Below are 23,317 nucleotides of genomic sequence, written 5' to 3'. Positions count from 1 at the left end.
AGGAGGCATTTTTTTATTTTGTTACAGGAAAAGTTTGACTGCATTTGTTCACAGTTCCATAATTTTTATTTTCAGTAGGAAAATGATTACACCTAATCATTTTTTATATTCATAGAGTAAAATATTTTTAAGCTGGCTACTTATGCTGCAAATGCAACATGAAGAAAGGATAGGTAACATAATTGCATTAATTCAGAAACTCAGAAGTACATGAATTTTCCAGGTAAATACATATCTGTATCCCGCTGGCATGCTTTATTGTCCTGCCTGACTATTGTTTGCATCCTAACCTGAATATTGTTTGCACTCTACACTCTGAAGACAGGTCCCTTAACTGTGGATAATTGTTTGTTTTTACATCCCAGCACCGTCAGGAGACCAGCAGTGACAGAATGACTTTGTATGGCCTGATGATGAAACCTATCCAGAGATTCCCACAGTTCATTCTGCTCCTGCAGGTATAATGAATTGTGATTTTCAGCTCCATGTGCATTTTATAGAAGTGTGGTATATACATTCACCAGCAGAGGGAGTCCCATACACATGAATCAAGGTACTTTGTTTTTCAAAGTGCTAACCTCCAGGGGAGGCAAGGGCAATGCACTGAGGGGAAATGGTTTCCTCTGATCTCTTTTAATCCTGCTTTAATTTGCCCTGACATATTTACATTTACTGTCTCTCTTGCAGCAAAGCTCAGATATAATATGACACACTTTTTAAAAAATATGATATAAAACATGTAGAACAGCAGTATATTAGAAAAGACCATAAGTATTAAACTCAGAAATACTCAAAATAGCTTGACTATCCAAGATACCTGTCAGTTTACTGTACATTTATTCTGCTATTAAATCCTCATCAGTAGAAAAATAGATGACTTGGAGACATGAGTTTTTGTGATAGTGCACAACTAACAGGTAGAATAACAGAAAAACATAAATATAAGAGTTAATCACAATTTACTATTAAAACACACTGGTGGCTCAATTCTCAGTTTGAATTATGAACAATTGACCAATAAATGTACGACTTCTGTGTGCATCCTCACCAGGACATGCTGAAAAACACTCCTGTGGGTCATGCAGACCGTCTGCCCCTGCAGATGGCCCTGACTGAACTTGAGACGCTGGCTGAGAAGCTCAATGAAAAGAAAAGGGAAGCCGACCAGCGCTGCGAGATCCGTCACATTGCAAAGGCCATGAACGAACGCTACCTCAACAAGGTCTGTTCACTGCTCAGAGTGTGTACTTATTTGTAGTAGAATCATGTGATATCATAGCCATTGCTTGTTGGAATATGTGTTCCCTAATACATTGGATTTTTTTTCGCCAGTTTTTTAATGGATTTTTTTACATCATTTTTACATGCTGATTGAGAAAATGGTTAGAGTTCGTTTTTACTTAACTCAGTGCTCAGTCAATGTTCAAATTATTGGCTAATGTTCAAATTTTTTTAGCATATGCTGTGGCATTTCTCTCTGTCCCAGTGTGGGTGGCCATCAAGCACTTGAGCTTCACATTTTCTACCAAGTATTCTCTTGACTGAATAGAATATTTTTAGCACATGGCTTAGCACGACATTTGCACACAACACCAGCTTTCCCCAAGGTATAATTATTTGTCTATCTACAGCCACCCACTGTGGCATCTGTGTAGAGACATGTGTTTACAATATTCCCTGCATGAGACAGAGTTTTGTTCCTCGTAGCCTTTAATTGCTCAGATTCACATATGATAGCCATATATTATATACTGTACCCACAGAGGACAGTTTTACAGAAGAGACAGAGACTGACAGGAAACAAGGAAAGAATAGTGAGATGATGTGACAATGGGTCCCAGCCAGACTCCGTTTGCGTTGTATAGACTGAAATATATCAGTAATATTTTCTTGCCAATAAAGCCTAGTGACATGTCTTTGTCTCTGGTATTGTTAATTAAGTACTTAATTACATTTATTAGAGATCCATACTCCTACTTTCACTTAATATCACTCTGACTTATCATCCTCATCCCTTAGCTTCTGAGTAATGGCAGCCGCTACCTGATCCGCTCAGACGACATGGTGGAGACGGTCTACAATGAGCGCGGTGAAATCATCAAAACAAAGGAGCGACGACTCTTCCTGCTCAATGATGTTCTCATGTGTGCCACGCCCAACATCCGGTAAGAGTGACCGCAAACAAGACCTGTTCTTAACCTCTCCCTTAATTGGCACCTTCTCCTGTCCTTGGTTACAATATCCTGTATTCTCTTTCCATTTTATAATTTTAGAAACTAATTGTTGCTTGTATGTTTTTGCAGTGTTCTTGTTTTGTATAATTCTCTCCGCCTACAGTAAAGTAGATATTGGGTATTTATTTATTTTTCATTGTATTTTATTGTTCTATGGACCCCTCATGAACTGTTTCCTTAAAGTCTGAGTTGAATTGAATTGAATAAAGGAATAATAATGCAACTAGTGTTTCTCACTAGTCTGTCTCAGAGTGAACTAAACTGAAGAGAGATTGTGAACACGGTGTGTAACTGCTGTCCTTGGGGTCACTTCTGACAACACTGGGTATCTGGGTTTGGATTCATATGCATCCACTGTGCCTTGGAGTTTAACCAAGAATGATAGAGAGCACTATTCCTGGGATTTTCAGCTTCTGTGCTGTAATTGTAACATTTGCTGTTCACCATGCACTGCCTCTGGGAAACATGCACTGGCTTGTGCAAAACATTTTTGTTCTAGATGAGTAGCATTCACCTCCTCTTTCAAACATGACATCCTTCTCCAGACCTTCTCCACTGACAACATTAAGTTTTCTCTTTTCCCACCTTCACATTTTTTTCGCTATAACTATTCATCACACAGTACAGAAGGTACTTGTATGTTGTTTAGTGGGATGACAAATAACCTTCGACTCTTTCTGCTCCGTCCAGATGTCAGGATGGCAGTGGGAGCGGCAGTGGCAGTGCCCCGCTCGACCAGAGGTTCCTTCTAAAGTGGAGCGTGCCTCTGAGCTTCGTGGAAGTGCTGGAGTTCGGATCCAGTGAGGACATGGCTGACAACACCCGTTACCAGGCACCCCATTCTGGGGAGAAGGTGGTCATCAACGCTAAACCAAGTATGGACCACAGTGTCACTTTCTGTTATTTTGAATCAGCAGTCTGCCTGTCTGTCTATCTGTGCCTCTACTCTTCTCTATGTAAACTGAGGGCAAAAGGTCTGAGAGAAAGGTAACAAATTTCACTTAGCTGAGTTGGTTAGAGAGTGCCGAGGAGTTGAGTGTTGATCAGGGACCAGAACCAACAACTACTGGTCAGTTAACTGCTTGTGCTTGATAACTGCTTAATGACATTCTTAGTGGGAGCTAAAGATAAACACATCTCTGTTTGTGCTGATTTGATTGAACATAACTAGTTATAGACCTACACAATTTTAATAAGCTAAAATAATTATATGTCTCCTACATAATATATAGAGAATGAATAGATAGTTGTCTCATTCTGGACATTTAAAGACATTTCTAAAATGGTCAATCAGTCTTGCACAGCACATCTAGCCACTGAGTGCATATTTTTTCCTTCTGCAATCCTCTGGTCTGCTGGCTGCCTCATCCAATGATTTCAGTTTTTCCACTGGGTTCTTCCCTGTCACAGACAGCTGCTCAGCCACTTTAAAAGGCCCAGATCAGACAAACATGAGGCATAACAAGACTTTATGGTTTTTTTGGTTGCAGCACTGCAGTTTTTATTCAAGGACCTTGATTTTTTTTGTATATGTGTATGTGTTTGCGCCGAGCCAATGGTCAGCATTGCTGGGCCGGTTGAGTGCTTTGATACTGTATTATCCCTGATCTGTCAAAGGTTATATGTACTCAAGCTGAGGTGAAAGGCTCACTCTTTCAGTTGCCAATGGTAGTGGGCTGGAATTACTACCACTGAATTACACACTGCACTCTCTCGCCCCCTCTCTCTCCTTCTCTCTTACACACACTCCCACACTTTTTTTCTATTCTACTGCATTTCAACATTTCACTCTTTCCTTTATCTGCTTTTTACTATACTCTCTTTATTTTACCTCCACTTAAGCCACATGTGGTGAGCTCACCATTGCACTCATCTCCTGCAAGGCCACCTGTCTGCCTCTGATACTTCACTAATCTACATTATATGAACTATCCAGCCATTGCATAAGTGTATATGTAACAGATGGCAAAGACAGACCTGCGTAACATCTGGTCTGGCTGTAGGGTGCTGGTAGGGCTGTAACTGACAGGCAGGTTCACAGCCTTTTCTTAACCTGATGTGACACTTTCCTTCAAGCCTGGAGGAAGGCCATATGGGTCTCATTGTATTGGTTTATTCTCATTAATAGTACTTAATTGATTTGGATGTGTTGGAAGTTAATTTTCAGAGGATGATTTGGCTCCAGCTCTTCTTGCAGGCATCAAAAAAGTATCAATGAATGGAATTCACACTCACTTTACAGAACTGAATTAATGCACTGTTTTAGTCACTAATAATTTACTGACATTACATCAGTTCCCCCATTCTGATGTAGTTATTCCTTAACCAACGTCAATTCTGTGTGTGCCTTTAGGAATGTGTATGTGTACATGGTCTAGGAACATTTAACAAGTGGAAACAATTCTTTTTTCAGTCCACTGTGTTCAGCAAAAAGCAGCTCATTGACCAGCCTGCTAGAAGGCAATGAAAAGGCTCTCCAGCATATGATGTCACCTCTTTGCATGTCTCTCTGCTCAGTTCATCTCTTCTCTAGACTGCATAGCAATCAGACCACCATGCAGACTTTTCATCTCAAGTTATGTTTTCCTGCTGTTCTTACAGTCAATATGTAATTTGTTGACATATTGTAATTGCTGGGATTACTGGCCTGCTTTTGAAGATTGTCCCAGGGCCTGTTTTGTTAGAAAATCCGTAGTGTTTGGCACTCTCACAAAGAGCCATTCAGGAGTTGGACCAGGGTTACACAGTGGCAGTCTAGTCTATAGGAACGGTCAATTTAGTGATTGTAGAATGCTGTTCTTCCTTGAGTCCTATGGTTTATACTATTGTTTATTGATAATATTGAAAACAAAGGATATTGTACCAATATGGATTTATATGATGACATTTCAGCTTTTGTTTTATGTTTGTTTTATTTTGGTAATATACTGCAAGGCTAACGCAGCACAATATTGCCTGTTTGATTTAAAGTCAAATCATTTCTGTTTATCAACAATGCCAGTATTATTTAGTGACTTTTAAAATGACAGTATACTGTGATGCTGGCTGTAAATGAACTGTCATAGTTGCACTTGCTTCTAACATGACACACCGCAGGCCAAGCAAGGGACGTCTACTCAGCATTTCTGCCCTGACCTGAATTCGACCCCCTGTGTCTCAGCCTTTGCTGTAGACAGATGAGCCATGAAAATTGCATACAGGTCCTTTACACAAGGCAGTTAGTTCAGATGAACACACACAGTGACAAAAGTACATAACACACTCCAACAATTGATGTCTCATTCGATCTTATTAATGGTTAACCTATTGATGTATTACGGTGGCTATGGTTTGATCCTGTGAAATGAATGAAATACAACAGGGGGTCAATGAAACCCAAAACCCACACACACTGCTGTAGGCCTGCTGTGTCCTGCCTGTGCTTTTATTTGTAGGGGTGCCCATGAATGTGTAAGGATGACAAATAATTTCTCAGTCTGTGAGCAGCCTCTTGTACACAAACTCAGAGGGAGACATTTTAGAGGCATTCTCTCAGAGACCACCTACGGCTGCGAAGTTTGGCAATGCACAAACAGGGTAAAATCTCCCCCGAATGCCTAGTCAGCAAGACCTTCAGTAGAGGACTGGCCTGGGTTGCCATGGAGTTTGAGCACCAGGCAGACTTGGTAGCTATTGTAGAAGAAGACGAAGAGGAGGAGAAAGAAGGAAAGGGAAAGAAAGCAGAATGGCAGAAGCAAACGAAGCACGAAGCATTTCTGTGCCAGAGACTGATGCAGTTTAACTCTTTGTTCCCCGGTATACACTCTCAACGTGGTGAAAAGGATGTTGTGCCCAGGATAAAATCTGATCCTCTAAGATGTTGTTGTTGGGGGTCTATCAAATTAAAATCTATCAGCACTGTACTCATTAATTTAGCCATCGGATCAAATGACCTCAATAATTTGTCGGTTGGAAATTTTGGCCAACTGACAAGCATTCCCACTGTGCTCTGTACAGGCTATTCTTCATGATTATCTTCATGATTTTATGTGTGAGTGAGAGAGAGTGGGAGAGACTCGCAGGCTGTCAGACCTTTTGATGAGCTCTGCGCTCCTGTTCTGTGCAGCAGTGCTTTGTTTACACACAAAGCGAGCCGTTGTTTCCTTTTTTATACCGAACAACAGCACAGTAACCACTTTCATCACATCACATCCAGTAGCATCATCGCATTTGATATGTTGAGCACAAGACAAGTGCAAAAATGATGAAAGGAAAATACTTACAACCATACATACATACATAGGTGGACAAGTGAAGAACAGAAAAAAATATTTATATTGACATGCTGCATAAACATATTTGTGCGGCCTCTGAACACTAACATTAGATAATAGAGCTTTTGTGAGCGAACAAACACAGGGGTGAGAACCACGGCCAAGTTTGCTGAGCTGTCACCGCTCCCTGTGGGAACTTGACTGATTGCCCTTTATTGATCTTTGACGTTGTTAGTACAATTTTAACTGCTTCTCTCATCAGACTGGCTTCACTCTTGTCTGCTTTTTGTACTGAATGTACAGGGAATTTGGAAACATCAGCTGTTAAGGTCTCAGCTTTCTTTGCTGCCTGTCAGTTTAGTATGCCTTTACCCTTTTTTCCATACATGAGGACATCCCTTTTTATAAAAACAGGGATGTAATTCACTGCATCAGTATTTGTTAATTAAAGATTTGTAATTAAAAAAAAAAAACATCATATCTTAAAGTTGGGTTTTGGACAGTCAATAAAGTTTTTTTCTTTTCTTTTCTTTTTTTTTTTTTTGAACATTTTGCCCCTGTGTGTTTCTGTGTAGACAAGCTATACATGGGCCCGGGTCAGCTGTACCAAGATCTGCAAAATCTAATCCATGACCTTAGCCTGGTCAACCAGATTGCCAGCATGATCAGCAGCCTCAAAGGCAACTACCAGGTATTGTATGACTGCACTGATCACAAGCACTGAGTTCAAGTTATACCAACTCAATTCAATACATTTATGTTATTCACTTTCCATTTGAAGCGATTTTGCTTTAAAATGAATGTAAAAATAAAAATCAACCACAAAAGCATCAGCTGATTATGTGGGAAAGGATATTGATAAGGAGTCAAAGCAAAGAAGCAATATTACTGTTATTTGCAAATGTATAAATTGAATTCTGTTATGAATAATTGATTACTTGTTTTTTTAATATCAGTTTAATTATATTGTTTGGCTAAATATATGGTACTTTCAAATATCATATGGTTAATATTCTTGAAAGTTAAACATAAAGTTGTCATAGACTGTACCTCAAGGTTTTTACACACCTCCATCTTCAGATTTCCGTAAGGGCTGGGTTGTCTTGAAGGCATGTAATGTTTAAGCTGTGGAATGTGCCAACGTGGGCAATTTGTACAGGGGAGACTTGGAGTCTCTTATGTCTTGATTTGCACCATGCAAACCTGTCATAATGTCATAATGTGGCAACACACACACACACACACACAGGCTTGTCTGTGCTGTTAGGATAGAGGTTTAGGTTGCAGAGCACAGCATGAGTGTGTGAAGCTGTGTTTGTGCTGTGCTGGTAGGTCTGTCAGAAGCAGTGAGGGAGGCAGAGTAACAGAGAAGCTCTCAGAGAGACATGTGTCCCAGGGAAGGAGGAAAGGGGGGAGGGATTGATGGAAAGAGGAAAGGAAAGAAAGAGGCACTGCAGGTTATCCACACAGCCAAGCATTTCCCTCATCGATAAATTTCATTACCAAAATGATACTGACAGTATTCTAACTATAGATATATCCTGAAAGTTTTGCGAGGTTTTGCGAGTTGTTAAATTAAGACCACATTTCCCATAAATTCTATTGCTTTCTCTTGCAAAAAAAAGTTAGATTTGACTGCATTTGGTAGCACTTGTTACTGGACTTTTATCTGACAGTATCAACTGTGTGGCATTTTACTTAAATGTCTCGCCATGAATGTAGTTATGATTTATTATATAATATTGAAATGCTCTCTCTATATATATATATGTGTGTGAACGTTATTTTCTCTCTTCTCCTCTTCTTTGTTCTGTCTGATCCCTGAACCTCTCTTTCTCTCTATTTTTTATGTTCATCATTCCAACTATCCTTGTGTATATAGAATGTAAACCCCACAGTGGCCCAGGACTGGGTATCGGGTCTCCAGAGGCTAATTCTGAAGAAGGAGGAGGAGATCAGGGCAGCTGACCGATGTAGGATCCAGCTTCAGCTGCCTGGCAAACAAGACAAGTCTGTATTTTACACCTATGTACAATATATACACACCTCTTTAGCTTCATTGGTCTTTCATTCAGGCAGCACACACAACATTTTCACCATCTCCGTCCTTGCCCTCCACCTCCAGCTTTTACCCTGTTTTCTACTTCCATTCTCCCAGGCTTCCTGTATGACTATAGCTTTAGGAGAGAATATTAGCGCACATTTGGATAAACAAGTTTTTCCACCAGCCCTTTTCTGAGGCATGAATCACAAGGGAGGAAATGTGCATCAGTGTTTGCAAGCAAAGTCTACCCAGTACTGCAGCTGCTGAACACAAATGCTCATGTCACACATTTACACACACACTATTATAGTCTGCACGTGGTGCCCCAAGGGTGCACCTTGTTTTTTCTCTTTCACATTCTCACTCTCCCTCTCTCTGTCTCTCTCTCTCTCCCTGTCTTTTAATACCTCATTTCATTTCTCATCACTGCTGCACTTAGCTGGTAAGATTATCCACGGGTATGTTTGGAAACACAGCTGTGCCTCTGTCATTCCTTCCCTGATCCCGTGATCGCAAAACACACAAAACACAACACTGGAGTGCACCGACAGGACAGACACTGACAGGAGTGCACCCTACCGCACACACAAACACACACACACAAACACTCACTCACACAAGCTGCTGCTACATGAGCTGCTGCTAAAAGCGATAATTGTCAGCGACTGCATTTCTGCCACAGTCTGTCTACTCAGTCAGCACTGAATTGACTTCTGTGCCCCCTCGGCTGGGATTCAACCCAGACAGATTATTTTCCTTTGATTGGATATCTAAAAAGATTCTAATCAGTCGACTGGTGTCTATGCAAGAATATTCAAACATTATCATGACTGCTTAGAGAAATGCTAATGCTAGTTCAGTCCCTATGGTTGCAAAAGCATCAACACATCATTCAGTACATTCATCATTCAGCATGATGAGATCTTGTTAAAAACATCTCTGATGTTTGGCTCATATGTTTTTCCAAAAATGTCACAACTAGTTAAATAACTCATTCTGCAGTTTGATATTTTCCAAACTGTATGTAACAACTTTTATATAGTAATTAACTTTCAACTTTAACCAGTGTCATTGTTGATTCCTACAGGAATTACTGAAACATTTAGCTTAGATCACACAAAATTTCCTATTCTTATCTGTGACACACTGGTGTTAAATTGTAGCCGTGTTCAGGAAGTGAGTTTATGTCTTGTGTTTATAATAAACAGAAATTGCCTGTGTTTCTTGGTTTGCTGTGATCTACAAGCACAGGGCAGCACACGGTTTGTCTACTGTCATCAAAAGTGCAGCATTCTGCAGTTAAGAATTGAGATACAACAATATCCAAGGTAGGAATCTTCTTTTAACTTTCTCATCATTAGTGTATTTTTCTGTTCTCTCTATTGGCAGGTCGGGTAAACCCACTTACTTCAGTGCAGTGTTCAATACCCTCAACCCAGCCATCAAACAGTCATGGATCAGTAACTTGCAGATGGCCAAGCTGGCTCTAGGTACAGTTCACTGCTTGGCTATAGACTTGCACTGTCTCAGCTGCACAATTATTGTTCATGTTGATTGTGTGCGCATGCCTGCATTTGTACAGTATGATCGTTGTTTGTAACAACTCATTGTCGATATATCTATCTGTGGAAAACATTGCTCGTGATTAACCAATTCACTGCTGTTTGAGATTTACAAAGTTACCTCTGGAGTCTCTTGTTCTGACAAACAGAAACAGAGCACTTCTGGTTTAAAACTGCATACTGTACATTATTGATTCAAGTGGTATTTACTGTGTGTGTGTGTGCTCTATAACAGAGGAGGACAACCTGCAGGGCTGGTTCTTTGCAGAGGATGATGGGAATCAGATCAAAAAGCAGAAACACCCACTCTTGCTTCGACAAATGCCTGTGGTCATGTCAAAACTGCAGGAGTTCAAGGTGAGACTTGACCTGTTCCTAAACCTTTCTTAACTGAAGGCAAATTCTCAGAGTTCTGAGTTCATACATGCTGTGTGGTTTTTAGAGAGTTTATGTCAACATTATAGCGCTGACAGTTGACCAATTTAACTTACTAGTGCAGTGCCTGTTCAAAATGTGCCTGTTCGGAACAGACGGATTGCTTATTATTTCTCAAGAACCACATGTATATGTAAGCATGTGAGCTGTTCATCCATCCATCACCCAGAATCCAATTCTAAACTTAACCATTATGTATTCCACTGTAATTCACTGTAATAAGGACTGCCTGAGTTTGGATACAGTTACAATGTGCCTAACAACAGACATATACTGAACCAACAGGCCTTCACTCCAGGAAAAATACATTTATCAGTAGAAATGTTATCTTAAATAAAATGAGTGTCTCCTCTATCTCCAAAATTCACATTCTTTTCTGTATGTCATACTACACTATTCCATGTCTGCCAGCATTGATCAACTGCTGCAAAAACTTGTTCTTATGAATATGTGTATGGCCGGTTAGCTCAGTTGGTTAGAGCGTGGTGCTAATAACGCCAAGGTCGCGGGTTCGATCCCCGTACGGGCCATGTGTGTTTTAAGACGCTGGGTTCTCATCAAACTGACACATGGCCAGTTTAACTTGGGTTAATGTACTAATTCTGACAATGTTATGTCAAATATAATATATGCAATTGTATTCAGTGTATCCTTTCTCCTCTGATAAACATGTAAACAAGCAAAGCACAACCAGCAATTTCTAATGTTTCTATGTATTCAAATGTTTATTTACTTTGGCTGGAAACCATGGACTTGGTAGAAAACAATCACAATGAAAATGTAGTTTATATACATTTGTATTTTTTAGGATTTATACTGAGTTTGGCCTTGGTGAATTTCTGGTGAATTTAGAGGTTAGTTTGACTTTAGATACAATTTTCAGCTAGTTAGTCGGCATTGACTAATCAACTGAGTCAACAAAAAACAGCTCTTATGTGTAAATGTGGGGCCGGTTAGCTCAGTTGGTTAGAGCGTGGTGCTAATAACGCCAAGGTCGTGAGTTTGTTTTTTTGTTGGCTTAACACCATTAAATGATGCTGATTTGTGGACTGGAGTTAGACTATACTATGTAAGCATGTGACCTGTTGATTCATCCATCACCCAGAATCCAATTCTAAACCTTACCATTGTCTATTCCACCTCTATTTCACTGTAATAAGGACTGCCTGAGCATGGATACAGTTACAGTTTGCCTAACAACAGACATATACTCAACCAACAGGCCTTCACTCCAGGAAAAATACACTGTATGTCATACTACACCAGTCCATGTCTGCCAGCATTGGTCAACTGCTGCAAAAACTCGTTCTTATCGATGTGTGTATGGCCGGTTAGCTCAGTTGGTTAGAGCGTGGTGCTAATAACGCCAAGGTCGCGGGTTCGATCCCCGTACGGGCCATGGAGCTTTTAGAGAGAGTTTGAGCGGTGATCACAGTGGTAACACTTGACTTGAGTCGTACTAACTGAGTGGGACTTAACAAATGAGATGCTATCACTGCAAATGATTTGCTGCTGATGTGAAAGGTCAGAGGACTTGAGCAAGCATCCTTTCCCCACTGATAAACAAGCAAATTGCAGACAGCAATATCAAATGTTTCTGTGTGTGTGTGTCGACTTTTTTGGGGGCTTGAAATGTTGGGTTCAGATTACACTATGTAAACATGTAACCTTCTCATTCATCTATGCGTATTTACGTCACCAATAATGCTTTCCTAAACCTTGCCGTTGTCTATTCCACTTCAAGTTCACTCTAATAGCGAAAGACAGACCAAAAATTCCTTCTTTCATTTTTCGTCTGTACAGATAGGAATGAGCACAAGATAAATAGTTGTTTGGTTTAATTAGTTTGTGTGTGAGTGTGTTACCTCAAATCAACTGTCTGAGTGTACCTATTTTTGTGTGTGTGTGTGTGTGTGTGTGTGTGTGTGTGTTTGTGTGTGTGTGTGTGTGTGTGTGTGTGTGTGTGTGTGTGTGACCACTGGTGAGTCTCACAAATGCCACATTCTTCCCTGTCATACTACACTTAGTGGGTGCAAAAAATACCTCTGTTGTGCTCATGCAGGGCCGGTTAGCTCAGTTGGTTAGAGCGTGGTGCTAATAACGCCAAGGTCGCGGGTTCGATCCCCGTACGGGCCATGTGTGTTTTAAGACATTAGGTTCTCATCAAACTGACACGTGGCCAGTTTAACTTGGGTTAATGTACTAATTCTGACAATGTTATGTCAGATATAACATATGCAATTGTGTTCAGTCGTCAGCTCTGTATATGAAAGAGATATCATTTCTCCAATGATAAACATCTAAACAAGCAAATCAGAGCTAGCAGTTTTTATGTATTCAAATGTTTATTTATTTTGGCTGAAAACCATGGACTGGGTAGAAAATGATCACAATGAAAATGTAGTTTATATATATATTTGTATTTTTTAGGATTTATACTCGGTTTGGCCTCGTGTCCATCTGGTGAACTTAGAGGGTAGTTTGACTTTAGATACAATTTTCAGTTAGTTAGTCGGCATTGACTTATCAATTGAGTCAGCAAAAAACAGCTCTTATATGTAAATGTGGGGCCGGTTAGCTCAGTTGGTTAGAGCGTGGTGCTAATAACGCCAAGGTCGCGGGTTCGATCCCCGTACGGGCCATGGAGCTTTTAGAGAGAGTTTGAGTGGTGATCATAGTGGTAACACTTGACTTGAGTGGGACTTAACAAATGAGATGCTATCACTGCAAATGATTTGCTGCTGATGTGAAAGGTCAGAGGACTTGAGCAAGCATCCTTTCCCCACTGATAAACAAGGAAACAAGCAAATTGCGGGCAGCAATATCAAATGTTTCTGTGTGTGTGTCGACTTTTTTGGGGGTTTGAAATGTTGGGCTCAGATTACACTATGTAAACATGTAACCTCCTCATTCATCTATGCATACTTACGTCACCAATAATCCTTTCCTAAACCTTGCCGTTGTCTATTCCACTTCAAGTTCACTCTAATAGTGAAAGACAGACCAAAACGCTCTTCTTTCATTTTTCGTCTGTACAGATAGGAATAAGCACAAGATAAATAGTTGTTTGGTTTAGTTAGTTTGTGTGTGACTTTGGTATCTCAAATCAACTGTCTAAGTGTACATTTTTTGTGTATGTGTGTGACCACTGGTGAGTCTCACAAATGCCACATTCTTCCCTGTCATACTACACTTAGTGGGTGCAAAAAATACCTCTGTTGTGCTCATGCAGGGCCGGTTAGCTCAGTTGGTTAGAGCGTGGTGCTAATAACGCCAAGGTCGCGGGTTCGATCCCCGTACGGGCCACGTGTGTTTTAAGACGCTGGGTTCTCATCAAACTGACACATGGCCAGTTGAACTTGGGTTAATGTACTAATTCTGACAATGTTATGTCAGATATAATATATGCAATTGTATTCAGTGATCAGCTCTGCATATAAAAGAGATATCCTTTCTCCTCTGATAAACATGTAAACAAGCAATGCACAACCAGCAATTTCTAATGTTTCTATGTATTCAAATGTTTATTTATTTTGGCTGGAAACCATGGACTGGGTAGAAAATGATCACAATGAAAATGTAGTTTATATACATTTGTATTTTTTAGGATTTATACTTGGTTTGGCCTTGTGTCCATCTGGTGAACTTAGAGGTTAGTTTGACTTTAGATACAATTTTCAGTTAGTTAGTCAGCATTGACTAATCAACTGAGTCAACAAAAAACAGCTCTTATGTGTAAATGTGGGGCCGGTTAGCTCAGTTGGTTAGAGCGTGGTGCTAATAACGCTACGGTCGTGAGTTTGTTTTTTTGTTGGCTTAACACCATTAAATGATGCTGATTTGTGGACTGGAGTTAGACTATACTATGTAAGCATGTGACCTGTTGATTCTTCCATTACCCAGAATCCAATTCTAAACCTTACCATTGTCTATTCCACCTCTATTTCACTGTAATAAGGGCTGCCTGAGCATGGATACAGTTACAATGTGCCTAACAATAGACATATACTCAACCAACAGGCCTTCACTCCAAGAAAAATACACTGTATGTCATACTACACTATTCCATGTCTGCCAGCATTGGTCAACTGCTGCAAAAACTCGTTCTTATCAATGTATGTATGGCCGGTTAGCTCAGTTGGTTAGAGCGTGGTGCTAATAACGCCAAGGTCGCGGGTTCGATCCCCGTACGGGCCATGAAGCTTTTAGAGAGAGTTTGAGCGGTGATCGCAGTGGTAACACTTGACTTGAGTCGTACTAACTGAGTGGGACTTAACATATGAGATGCTATCACTGCAAATGATTTGCTGCTGATGTGAAAGGTCAGAGGACTTGAGCAAGCATCCTTTCCCCACTGATAAACAAGCAAATTGCAGACAACAATATCAAATGTTTCTGTGTGTGTGTCGACTTTTTTGGGGGCTTGAAATGTTGGGTTCAGATTACACTATGTAAACATGTAACCTTCTCATTCATCTATGCGTATTTACGTCACTTTCCTAAACCTTGCCGTTGTCTATTCCACTTCAAGTTCACTCTAGTAGTGAAAGACAGACCAAAAAGTTCTACACTTAGTGGCTGCAAAAAATAGCTCTGTTTTGTGTACACAGGGCCGGTTAGCTCAGTTGGTTAGAGCGTGGTGCTAATAACGCCAAGGTCGCGGGTTCGATCCCCGTACGGGCCACGTGTGTTTTAAGACATTAGGTTCTCATCAAACTGACACATGGCCAGTTTAACTTGGGTTAATGTACTAATTCTGACAATGTTATGTCAGATATAATAGATGCAATTGTGTTCAGTGATCAGCTCATGGATATAGAAGAGATATCTTTTCTCCTTTGATTAGCAGCCACACATTTCTCTGTTCTCTATTTCTTTGTTTAGTTTCATTAGGTTAGGCTAACCCATTGTTGCTAACTTGGGGACTAACCCGCAAGCTGCAGCATTTATTAACTGACACACTGTAGTCTGTATTGTAAAAATGACAAGAGAAAGAGAGAGAGAGCACCAGTGAGAGAGAGAAAGTGTGAGAGAGAGAGAGAGAGCAGCAGTGATCAATCGAGCTAGAGAGTGAATGAAGAGAGGGAGTGCTGGTAGCGAGAATGTCGATGAATCAGATAAAAAAAAGTTATTATCTGATTGTTTCACATCAGTTATGTTCCGGAGGTCAAATAAACACGCCCACATGCCCACACACCTTCACTCGATCCTGCGGCTAAAGGCCGCAATGCCTGATTTGGTCTGAATACAGCCTTTTACTGCTAACCTCTGCTCTGCTCACATTCACCGTCACTTTTCTGACGCTCACTCTCTCGTTTAACCACTCACTCGCTTATGTACTTCCCTATTCCTTAAAAGGAGCTACGCTACCTGCATTTTCCCAGGCAACGACACAGATGTTGACTGGCGTTTCGAAACAGCGCTGCTCAGAGGCTCCCAAACGCTATTGATTTCCAATTGAATGGATATTTGGCGTTATTTTTGCCATTTAAAAAATATTTTTTGACCTGGCAACCTGCCAGGCCTGTACTATTATAGGGGAAACACTGGTCTATTCCACCTCTAGTTCACTGTTATAAGGACTACCTGAGCTTAGATACAATTACAATGTGCCTAACAACAGACATATACTCAACCAACAGGCCTTCACTCCAGGAAAAATACACTGTATGTCATACTACACTATTCCATGTCTGCCAGCATTGATCAACGGCTGCAAAAACTAGTTCATGTGATTGTTTTTTTGGCGGGTTAGCTCAGTTGGTTAGAGCGTGGTGCTAATAACACCAAGGTCGTGGGTTCAATCCCCGTACGGGCCATGGAGCTTTTAGAGAGAGTTTGAGTGGTGATCATAGTGGTAACACTTGACTTGAGTCGTACTAACTGAGTGGGACTTAACATATGAGATGCTATCACTGCAAAAGATTTACTGCTGATGTGAAAGGTCAGAGGACTTGAGCAAGCATCCTTTCCCCACTGATAAACAAGGAAACAAGCAAATTGCAGACAACAATATCAAATGTTTTTGTGTGTGTGTGTCGACTTTTTTGGGGGCTTTAAATGTTGGGTTCAGATTAAACATGTAACCTCCTCATTCATCTATGCGTATTTACGTCACCAATAATCCTTTCCTAAACCTTGCCGTTGTCTATTCCACTTCAAGTTCACTCTAATAGCATAAAACAGACCAAAAAGTTCTTATTTCATTTTTTTGTCTCTGCAGAGAGGAATGAGCACAAGATAAATAGTTGTTTGTTTTAATTGGTTTGTGTGAGTGTGTTACCTCAAATCAACTGTCTGAGTGTGGGTGGGTGTGTGTGTGTGATCACCAGTAAGTCTCACAAATGCCACGTTCTTCCCTGTCATACAACACAGACGCCAAAAAAGTAGCTCTGTTGTGTACATACAGGGCCGGTTAGCTCAGTTGGTTAGAGCGTGGTGCTAATAACGCCAAGGTCGCGGGTTCGATCCCCGTACGGGCCACGTGTGTTTTAAGACATTAGGTTCTCATCAAACTGACACATGGCCAGTTTAACTTGGGTTAATGTACTAATTCTGACAATGTTATGTCAGATATAACATATGCAATTGTGTTCAGTGGTCTGCTCTGTATATGAAAGAGATATCATTTCTCCAATGATAAACATGTAAACAAACAAATCAGAACCAGCATTTTTTGTGTATTCAAATGTTTATTTATTTTGGCTGAAAACCATGGACTGGGTAGAAAACGATCACAATGAAAATGTAGTTTATATATATTTGTATTTTTTAGGATTTATACTGGGTTTGGCCTCGTGTCCATCTGGTGAACTTAGAGGATAGTTTGACTTTAGATACAATTTTCAGTTAGTTAGTTGGCATTGACTAATCAACTGAGTCAACAAAAAACAGCTCTTATGTGTAAATGTGGGGCCGGTTAGCTCAGTTGGTTAGAGCGTGGTGCTAATAACGCCAAGGTCGCGGGTTCGATCCCCGTACGGGCCACGTGTGTTTTAAGACGCTGGGTTCTCATCAAACTGACACATGGCCAGTTTAACTTGGGTTAATGTACTAATTCTGAAATTGTTATGTCAGATATAATATATGCAATTGTATTCAGTGTGTTTTAAAAAGACATTGGGTTCTCATTAAACTGACACATGGCCAATGTAATCTGGGTTAATGTACTAATTCTAACAGCACTGCTCAGAGGCTCCCAAACGCTATTGGTTTGCGAATGAATGGATATTTGGCATTATTTTAGCATTTGAAAAAATATCTTTTGGCCTGGTGGAGGTTCTCGTTGGCCTGGTAGCCTGCCAGGCCTGTACTATTATAGGGGAAACACTGAGCTGCTGTACCAACAGTGTTAAACAGACTTGGCAGCAAATCAGGTGGTAGTGAAAGGTCGGCACTTTTATTGCTTATGTAAGCCGAAACTCAGAATATAACCTGCTCCAGACCAAGTTAAGTTTGCAGTATAAGTTTCCATGGTGATCTAGCCAGGTTAAGAGAGACACCTTCGTGATGTTGAAAACCCTGGTTTAAGGCTCAACATACCTCACTAACCCACTAATCTTGCTTCGTATTACACCACTCTGCTCTCATTATAAAAGAGATATCCTTTCTCCACTGATCACTCCTCTGAGAAAATGATCACAATGAAAATGTAGTTTGTATACATTTGTATTTTTTAGGATTTATACTGGGTTTGTCCTTGTGTCCATCTGGTGAATTTGTAGGATAGTTTGACTTCAGATACAATTTTCAGTTGGTTAGTCAGCATTGACTAATCAACTGAGTCAAGAAAAAACAGCTTTTATGTTTAAATGTGGGGCCGGTTAGCTCAGTTGGTTAGAGCGTGGTGCTAATAACGCCAAGGTCGCGGGTTCGATCCCCGTACGGGCCACGTGCTTTTAAGAATATACACCCACATTAGATTACATTACTGCCACTCAGCAGTAGTCTGTTGGTCTGAGTAAAAATGTCTCATCATAGATTTGAGCGGACTTCTTGGATGCTAGGAATATGACAGTAATGTGTACTCTTTCTCTCTGACTGTCCCCTCCTCCATACCTGTTGACTAGCAAAAGCTGTGTTTCCACACCAGGAACTTTCTCCAGTGTTATAGTACTTTGCAAAAGTACAGAGACTTCTGGGCGGTATTTGCAGGGATGATCGTTGTTCCTCATGGGTCTAATTTGCATGGTCTACCTGCTTCCTCAGATGCGGTGGAAACACAAACAGGATTGCACAACAGGGACTCTTAGTCCCAAGTTTAGTTCCTGAGATTAGTTCTTCTGGTTCCAAAGTGCCTGGAACTGTTGGTCAAAACGGAGCTAAAGTAGAAAACTTGTGTCAAAGGGCATTGGGGCTGATTAGCTCATTTGGGCTGGTTATTTCAGGAGGACTGAACCTCATTGTTCTGGCTTTCGACGTTGCTTTCAACTAAAGCCGGTCAGACGCCATAGACTTCCAACACGCATATTTATCTTTTTACTGTCAAATAATTTTGTTTGTAGGCCTCTCTTTGTACAGATGAGGTGAATGGATGTTTGAATATGTTATGTAAATGTGTATCCATACGTCAAGTTCAAATCAAAGTAAGTGAGTTAAAGAAAATTATTCATACCAATTCAAAGTATCAAAACAACAAAACGTTAATAAAAGATAATCGACAAACTAAGAAGCATGCGGTTGAAAAACTGTTTCTCTGCAGCGTCTCTTTCCTTTGTCACACCTGGTTCAATTAACCGCATGTACACTACGTCTTGGCTGGTATCAGTCTCAGCCAATCAACTACGGCCAAAATATGCTCAAAAAAAAAAAAGGCTCCAATACTCATAGAGATTTCTACGATTCTAGTCTTCACACTAATAAAAAACTAATAGGTCACTAGAGATGTGTTTTATGTACTCTGTGAAATCCATCATAATGGCTTAATCCGAGTACTCATCTGACCTATTTCTTTTATAACCTTCTCCGATTTCCTCCTATTCTGTGGCAGGTGGAGTGCGCTGTTCATAACCCAGAACCCCACATCAACACGGAGAGCACAGCAGACACCCCCATCGTGGGCCACGGCTGTGTCTGGGTGAGACATTTTCCTCAGCAGTTACACAAAAAAAGTATCTATCAGGTGTCTTTAAGCATCTAGAGTCCAATATGTCCGTTTTATTTTTAGGAGCAACAGTATTTAAGCTTAACCACTTTTTTGTAAGTGAGCCTTAGAGGACTGTTTTTCATTATACTTTCTTAGCAGAGCTGTGTAGCTCCCAGATGCTAAGTTTCTGTTGGTTATTTATTAAAATGCCCAATTTCTCCTCGAGAAAGATAATCAGGGTTTGAAAGTTAATGTCTGAGTACTTGAGTTTTTTCTCAAAATAAACAGTGACAGTGATAACCATGGTAATCTCTGCTAATGCAGTGTTTTGACCATTAGGGAAAACCTTGTAACTGTTAAAGATATAAACACCACTCTAGCGGGTTATTTTCATAGTGAGGTAATATATAAACTGCCGCTAAATTATGTTGAACTGAAATAGGAGAATTAAAATAGTTAGATGTTAGTTGTTTTAACATAATTGAATGTCTCAGGAGTTAAATATTGTTTTATAGTTTTTTGTATACAGTTTTGACATGATTTTGATGTGCACTTATGTAATTATACTTAACACTGTTACTGTTAGGAACATTTCTCTTCTCATAAGTAATGTCTTGAGGGCTCAGCTTTTTTGCTTTCTTACTTTCATAGTCTGCTTTCTTGGCTGGGTATCTTAATTGTGTCTTAACTGTGCTATTTAATATATACACAGAATAAATAACAATAAATCTACATCAATTAATTAAAATATCCACAGAACACTAAGGTTTCTTAACTCTGTTCAGGTTGCAAGTTGTACCAACCAAATGGGCCAGATAGCCATAGTGGCCATGCAGAACTGCAACCCTAAGGTGACAGAGTGTTTCAATGTGGAGTCCCGTATCCTCTGCATGACCTACGTCCCCGCTGAAGTACCCCAGGAGAATGGCGAGAAGGTCCCTGAAAATAACAACGTCCCTCCAGCGAAGGCCAGCGATACGCCCACTGTCTGTCTGGGCATGGAGGAGGGCAGGTACAGATGGTTACATACAGTGTACCCACGCCATGCAATATGTTACTTTTTAAAGGGAGACAGTCTTCTAATTATTTCATCCATAAATATCAGATCATATAATGATGGTATCTGTCCAGCTACACTAATCTCAGTAGACCAAAATGCAGTGTAGCATTCATGAGTGCCATTGCTGTGTGCATCTGTATGTACTGCATGCAAAATGCCTGCATGTTCTCTTACAAGTTGTCAAAAATCATTGTATTAATTGTAGGAAGTCAGTGAATGCAGTGCACAATTTTCCTCTGTTGAGAAGTCAGCCATCACACATTTCACTTGTTGCAGCTACAAAATACTGTATATTCATTTAAATTGAATTGGCATCAGAAAAGTATAATAGACTTTAATTTAAAACTTGCAGATATCATACATAGTGTCAAATGATTCACACTGTTATGACAATATTGTAATGACTAAAGTCATTCTTCTTTTTACCTGTCTCTACTGCTAAATGTTGTTTGATAACATGCGTATAGGAGTGCATATAAAAGTAGCACTCTGTATTATGTGAAGTTCTAATTTCCAATTTAATAATCTCTCGTCCTATTTAGCATCATTGTGTATAAAAGTAGCCAGCGGTCCAAAAAAGTACGCCTGCAGCATTTCTTCACCCCAGACAAATCCACCGTCACCAGCCTGGTCTATAAGAAACACTGTCTGTACGCCGGCCTGGTCAGCGGCTCTGTGGCGATCTACTCCAGATCACAAGGTATGTGTTTCAGTAGGGGAGGGGCTTGTAAAATATGTGTGTCTCTTTTTGTTATATTCTCAGAATTCTACCTTTGTACTGTTTGTTGATGCTCTTAAATGACTATAATTGAGGCAATCATGAGGTTAAATCACTGTTATTGTGCAAAACAGAAATGCATTCATTGGGTTAATTAGATTTGGTTTTTAAACTGTGCAGGCTAACAGTGTTTTCTCAAATATTTAGTCTGCACTAGCCCTGAATTTGGTAACCTTAACCATAATTAGCCATGTACATGAATAAGAGCTCTGTTGCTGACTTGGTGACTTTGTTGTTAGATTTAGCAACTTCCTTCTACAGATCTACAGATCTTTCTGCCAACAGCCAACATTACTTACTAAAAGCAACTAGCAACATGACTTTTACCAACTATAGACATCAAATTTAATCTATTCCTTTAAGTTTTTGATGATAAATTGGCGTGGCTACCTGTTCGTCTATAACAAACTGGGCTCATACAAAGCATGGCCCAGCTTCCTCTATTAAGTGTTGGAACTGGAGAGATAACTATAGATTATATATGGTGATAATAATATGTGGTTTAAAAATTGCTGTATGATGTCATGTGGTGACTTCCTAGTCTACAAAAACATTTGGCAATGAATGAAAAAGGTTTTTCCTGGTAGAGTGCGCTCAGAGATGTTGTTGTTTTGCGGTCCATCGGTCCAACTGCTATTTTCTTTCCCTTAGTCACTTGGTTGCCGTTAGTAAGTCAGAGGCTCACTCTGTAGCTCGGGGTCAGGGGATCTCCTTCGCTCTGTGTTGAGGTGCTGTTTCCGTTTGCTCGGTTGTCTAGGAGAAGCCAATGTGCACTGACCTATTTAATCTCTTCCCTCCCAAACGAGCACAGGGAAAGAGGAAATGATCTAGGTTGCACACTCTTCTCACAGTCTTTCACATTCTGTGTTTTGTTCCATCTCATACTGGCTTTCATAGCAGTGCAAACAGAGGGTCTCAGAGCTTCCCTCTGTCTGTGCCTCTTTGTTTTTTCTCTTCTTTTGTCTGCTTTTTCACCATCTCATGTAAATTGGGTAAAGATAAACACATATTTCAGAACACGAGTAAACAGAATCCTTGCGATTCTTGGCTTTCAAATATAAGTATGCGTATCACTATCTTCTGATGCCACAGTTGCTAGAGGCTTGTTTTATTAACCGCAGTCACACGTATTCATTTCGCTGCATTTCTTCATGTGATTCAAATCTGATTTCTGGCCTCTAAGAAACTATTTCTGTTCTGTTAAACTGGTCTATCTAGAAAGAGAGAAATAGAAACAGAGACAGGAGGAATATGGATGATGGCCTGGGGACAGAAACACAGAGGGGAAAATATTCTTGCTCCTCCCTCAGTCAAGCTACATTTTGCCTGGTTTGGAAAAAACATACCATCCATATGCAACTGTTCAGGAATGTTTTTTAGGCTATTCATTATACCTTGTTTTGATGCACATGTCACATATTTCCCCCCTTCATTCTCCGCTCACTAATTGTTAGACAATTAGTTGCAGTGAACGCCAGCCTTTGGTGTAACTGAATGTGCCAACAGTTGCAATAGCTTTTCATCATTCATCACCACAAGTGTGTCAAATTAACTCCCAGAAGGAAATCCTGGTCCTGGATATTTTCAGTCTGGTTTGTATGATTTTTTCCCATCAACAGCTCTTGTCACCGTCACTGGAACATGATGCTTGATGCTAAAATGATGACTCATCCTGCATAATTTGTTAGGGAAACTGTTCCCTGCATCACCATTGTAATGCCACTCAAGTACTTTGCCACAGTGACTGGCTTTGGCCATTAACATTTAAAGCAGACCCATGGTTGACATTGTAAAGAGCAAGCAGGCAGAACTAGGAGAAATGATCAGCTTATATTCTTTGATGAACTGTCAGCTGATCAAAGGGGA

The 23,317-nt window shown here is 40.2% G+C and overlaps 1 protein-coding gene and 11 non-coding genes across 13 annotated transcripts in view; all 12 read left to right on the top strand.

Moving 5' to 3' along the window:
* Positions 1-23,317, top strand: part of arhgef10 (Rho guanine nucleotide exchange factor (GEF) 10) — a 56,485-nt gene that overhangs the window by 20,668 nt on the left and 12,500 nt on the right. For both annotated transcript variants that reach the window (XM_042388334.1, XM_042388333.1), the window contains 11 exons: positions 366-458; positions 1,052-1,222; positions 2,020-2,165; positions 2,925-3,109; positions 7,063-7,178; positions 8,370-8,497; positions 9,921-10,021; positions 10,329-10,450; positions 19,518-19,604; positions 20,399-20,625; positions 21,216-21,373. In XM_042388334.1, coding sequence (XP_042244268.1) covers positions 366-458; positions 1,052-1,222; positions 2,020-2,165; positions 2,925-3,109; positions 7,063-7,178; positions 8,370-8,497; positions 9,921-10,021; positions 10,329-10,450; positions 19,518-19,604; positions 20,399-20,625; positions 21,216-21,373 — 1,534 coding nt within the window. The remainder of the gene's footprint in view (positions 1-365; positions 459-1,051; positions 1,223-2,019; positions 2,166-2,924; positions 3,110-7,062; positions 7,179-8,369; positions 8,498-9,920; positions 10,022-10,328; positions 10,451-19,517; positions 19,605-20,398; positions 20,626-21,215; positions 21,374-23,317) is intronic.
* Positions 10,985-11,058, top strand: trnai-aau. The gene has a single exon. It is a non-coding gene; the product is annotated as a tRNA-Ile (tRNA).
* Positions 11,854-11,927, top strand: trnai-aau. Its single transcript has one exon. It is a non-coding gene; the product is annotated as a tRNA-Ile (tRNA).
* trnai-aau lies at positions 12,591-12,664 on the top strand. The gene has a single exon. It is a non-coding gene; the product is annotated as a tRNA-Ile (tRNA).
* On the top strand, positions 13,097-13,170 carry trnai-aau. Its single transcript has one exon. It is a non-coding gene; the product is annotated as a tRNA-Ile (tRNA).
* Positions 13,761-13,834, top strand: trnai-aau. The gene has a single exon. It is a non-coding gene; the product is annotated as a tRNA-Ile (tRNA).
* On the top strand, positions 14,652-14,725 carry trnai-aau. Its single transcript has one exon. It is a non-coding gene; the product is annotated as a tRNA-Ile (tRNA).
* Positions 15,139-15,212, top strand: trnai-aau. Its single transcript has one exon. It is a non-coding gene; the product is annotated as a tRNA-Ile (tRNA).
* On the top strand, positions 16,274-16,347 carry trnai-aau. The gene has a single exon. It is a non-coding gene; the product is annotated as a tRNA-Ile (tRNA).
* On the top strand, positions 16,938-17,011 carry trnai-aau. Its single transcript has one exon. It is a non-coding gene; the product is annotated as a tRNA-Ile (tRNA).
* trnai-aau lies at positions 17,442-17,515 on the top strand. Its single transcript has one exon. It is a non-coding gene; the product is annotated as a tRNA-Ile (tRNA).
* trnai-aau lies at positions 18,346-18,419 on the top strand. The gene has a single exon. It is a non-coding gene; the product is annotated as a tRNA-Ile (tRNA).

This window comes from Thunnus maccoyii, chromosome 16 (genome assembly GCF_910596095.1).
Source record: "Thunnus maccoyii chromosome 16, fThuMac1.1, whole genome shotgun sequence".
Classification (NCBI taxonomy): domain Eukaryota; kingdom Metazoa; phylum Chordata; class Actinopteri; order Scombriformes; family Scombridae; genus Thunnus; species Thunnus maccoyii.
The sequence above is the reverse complement of the archived record's forward strand: the minus strand, read 5'-3'. Positions and strand labels throughout refer to the sequence as shown.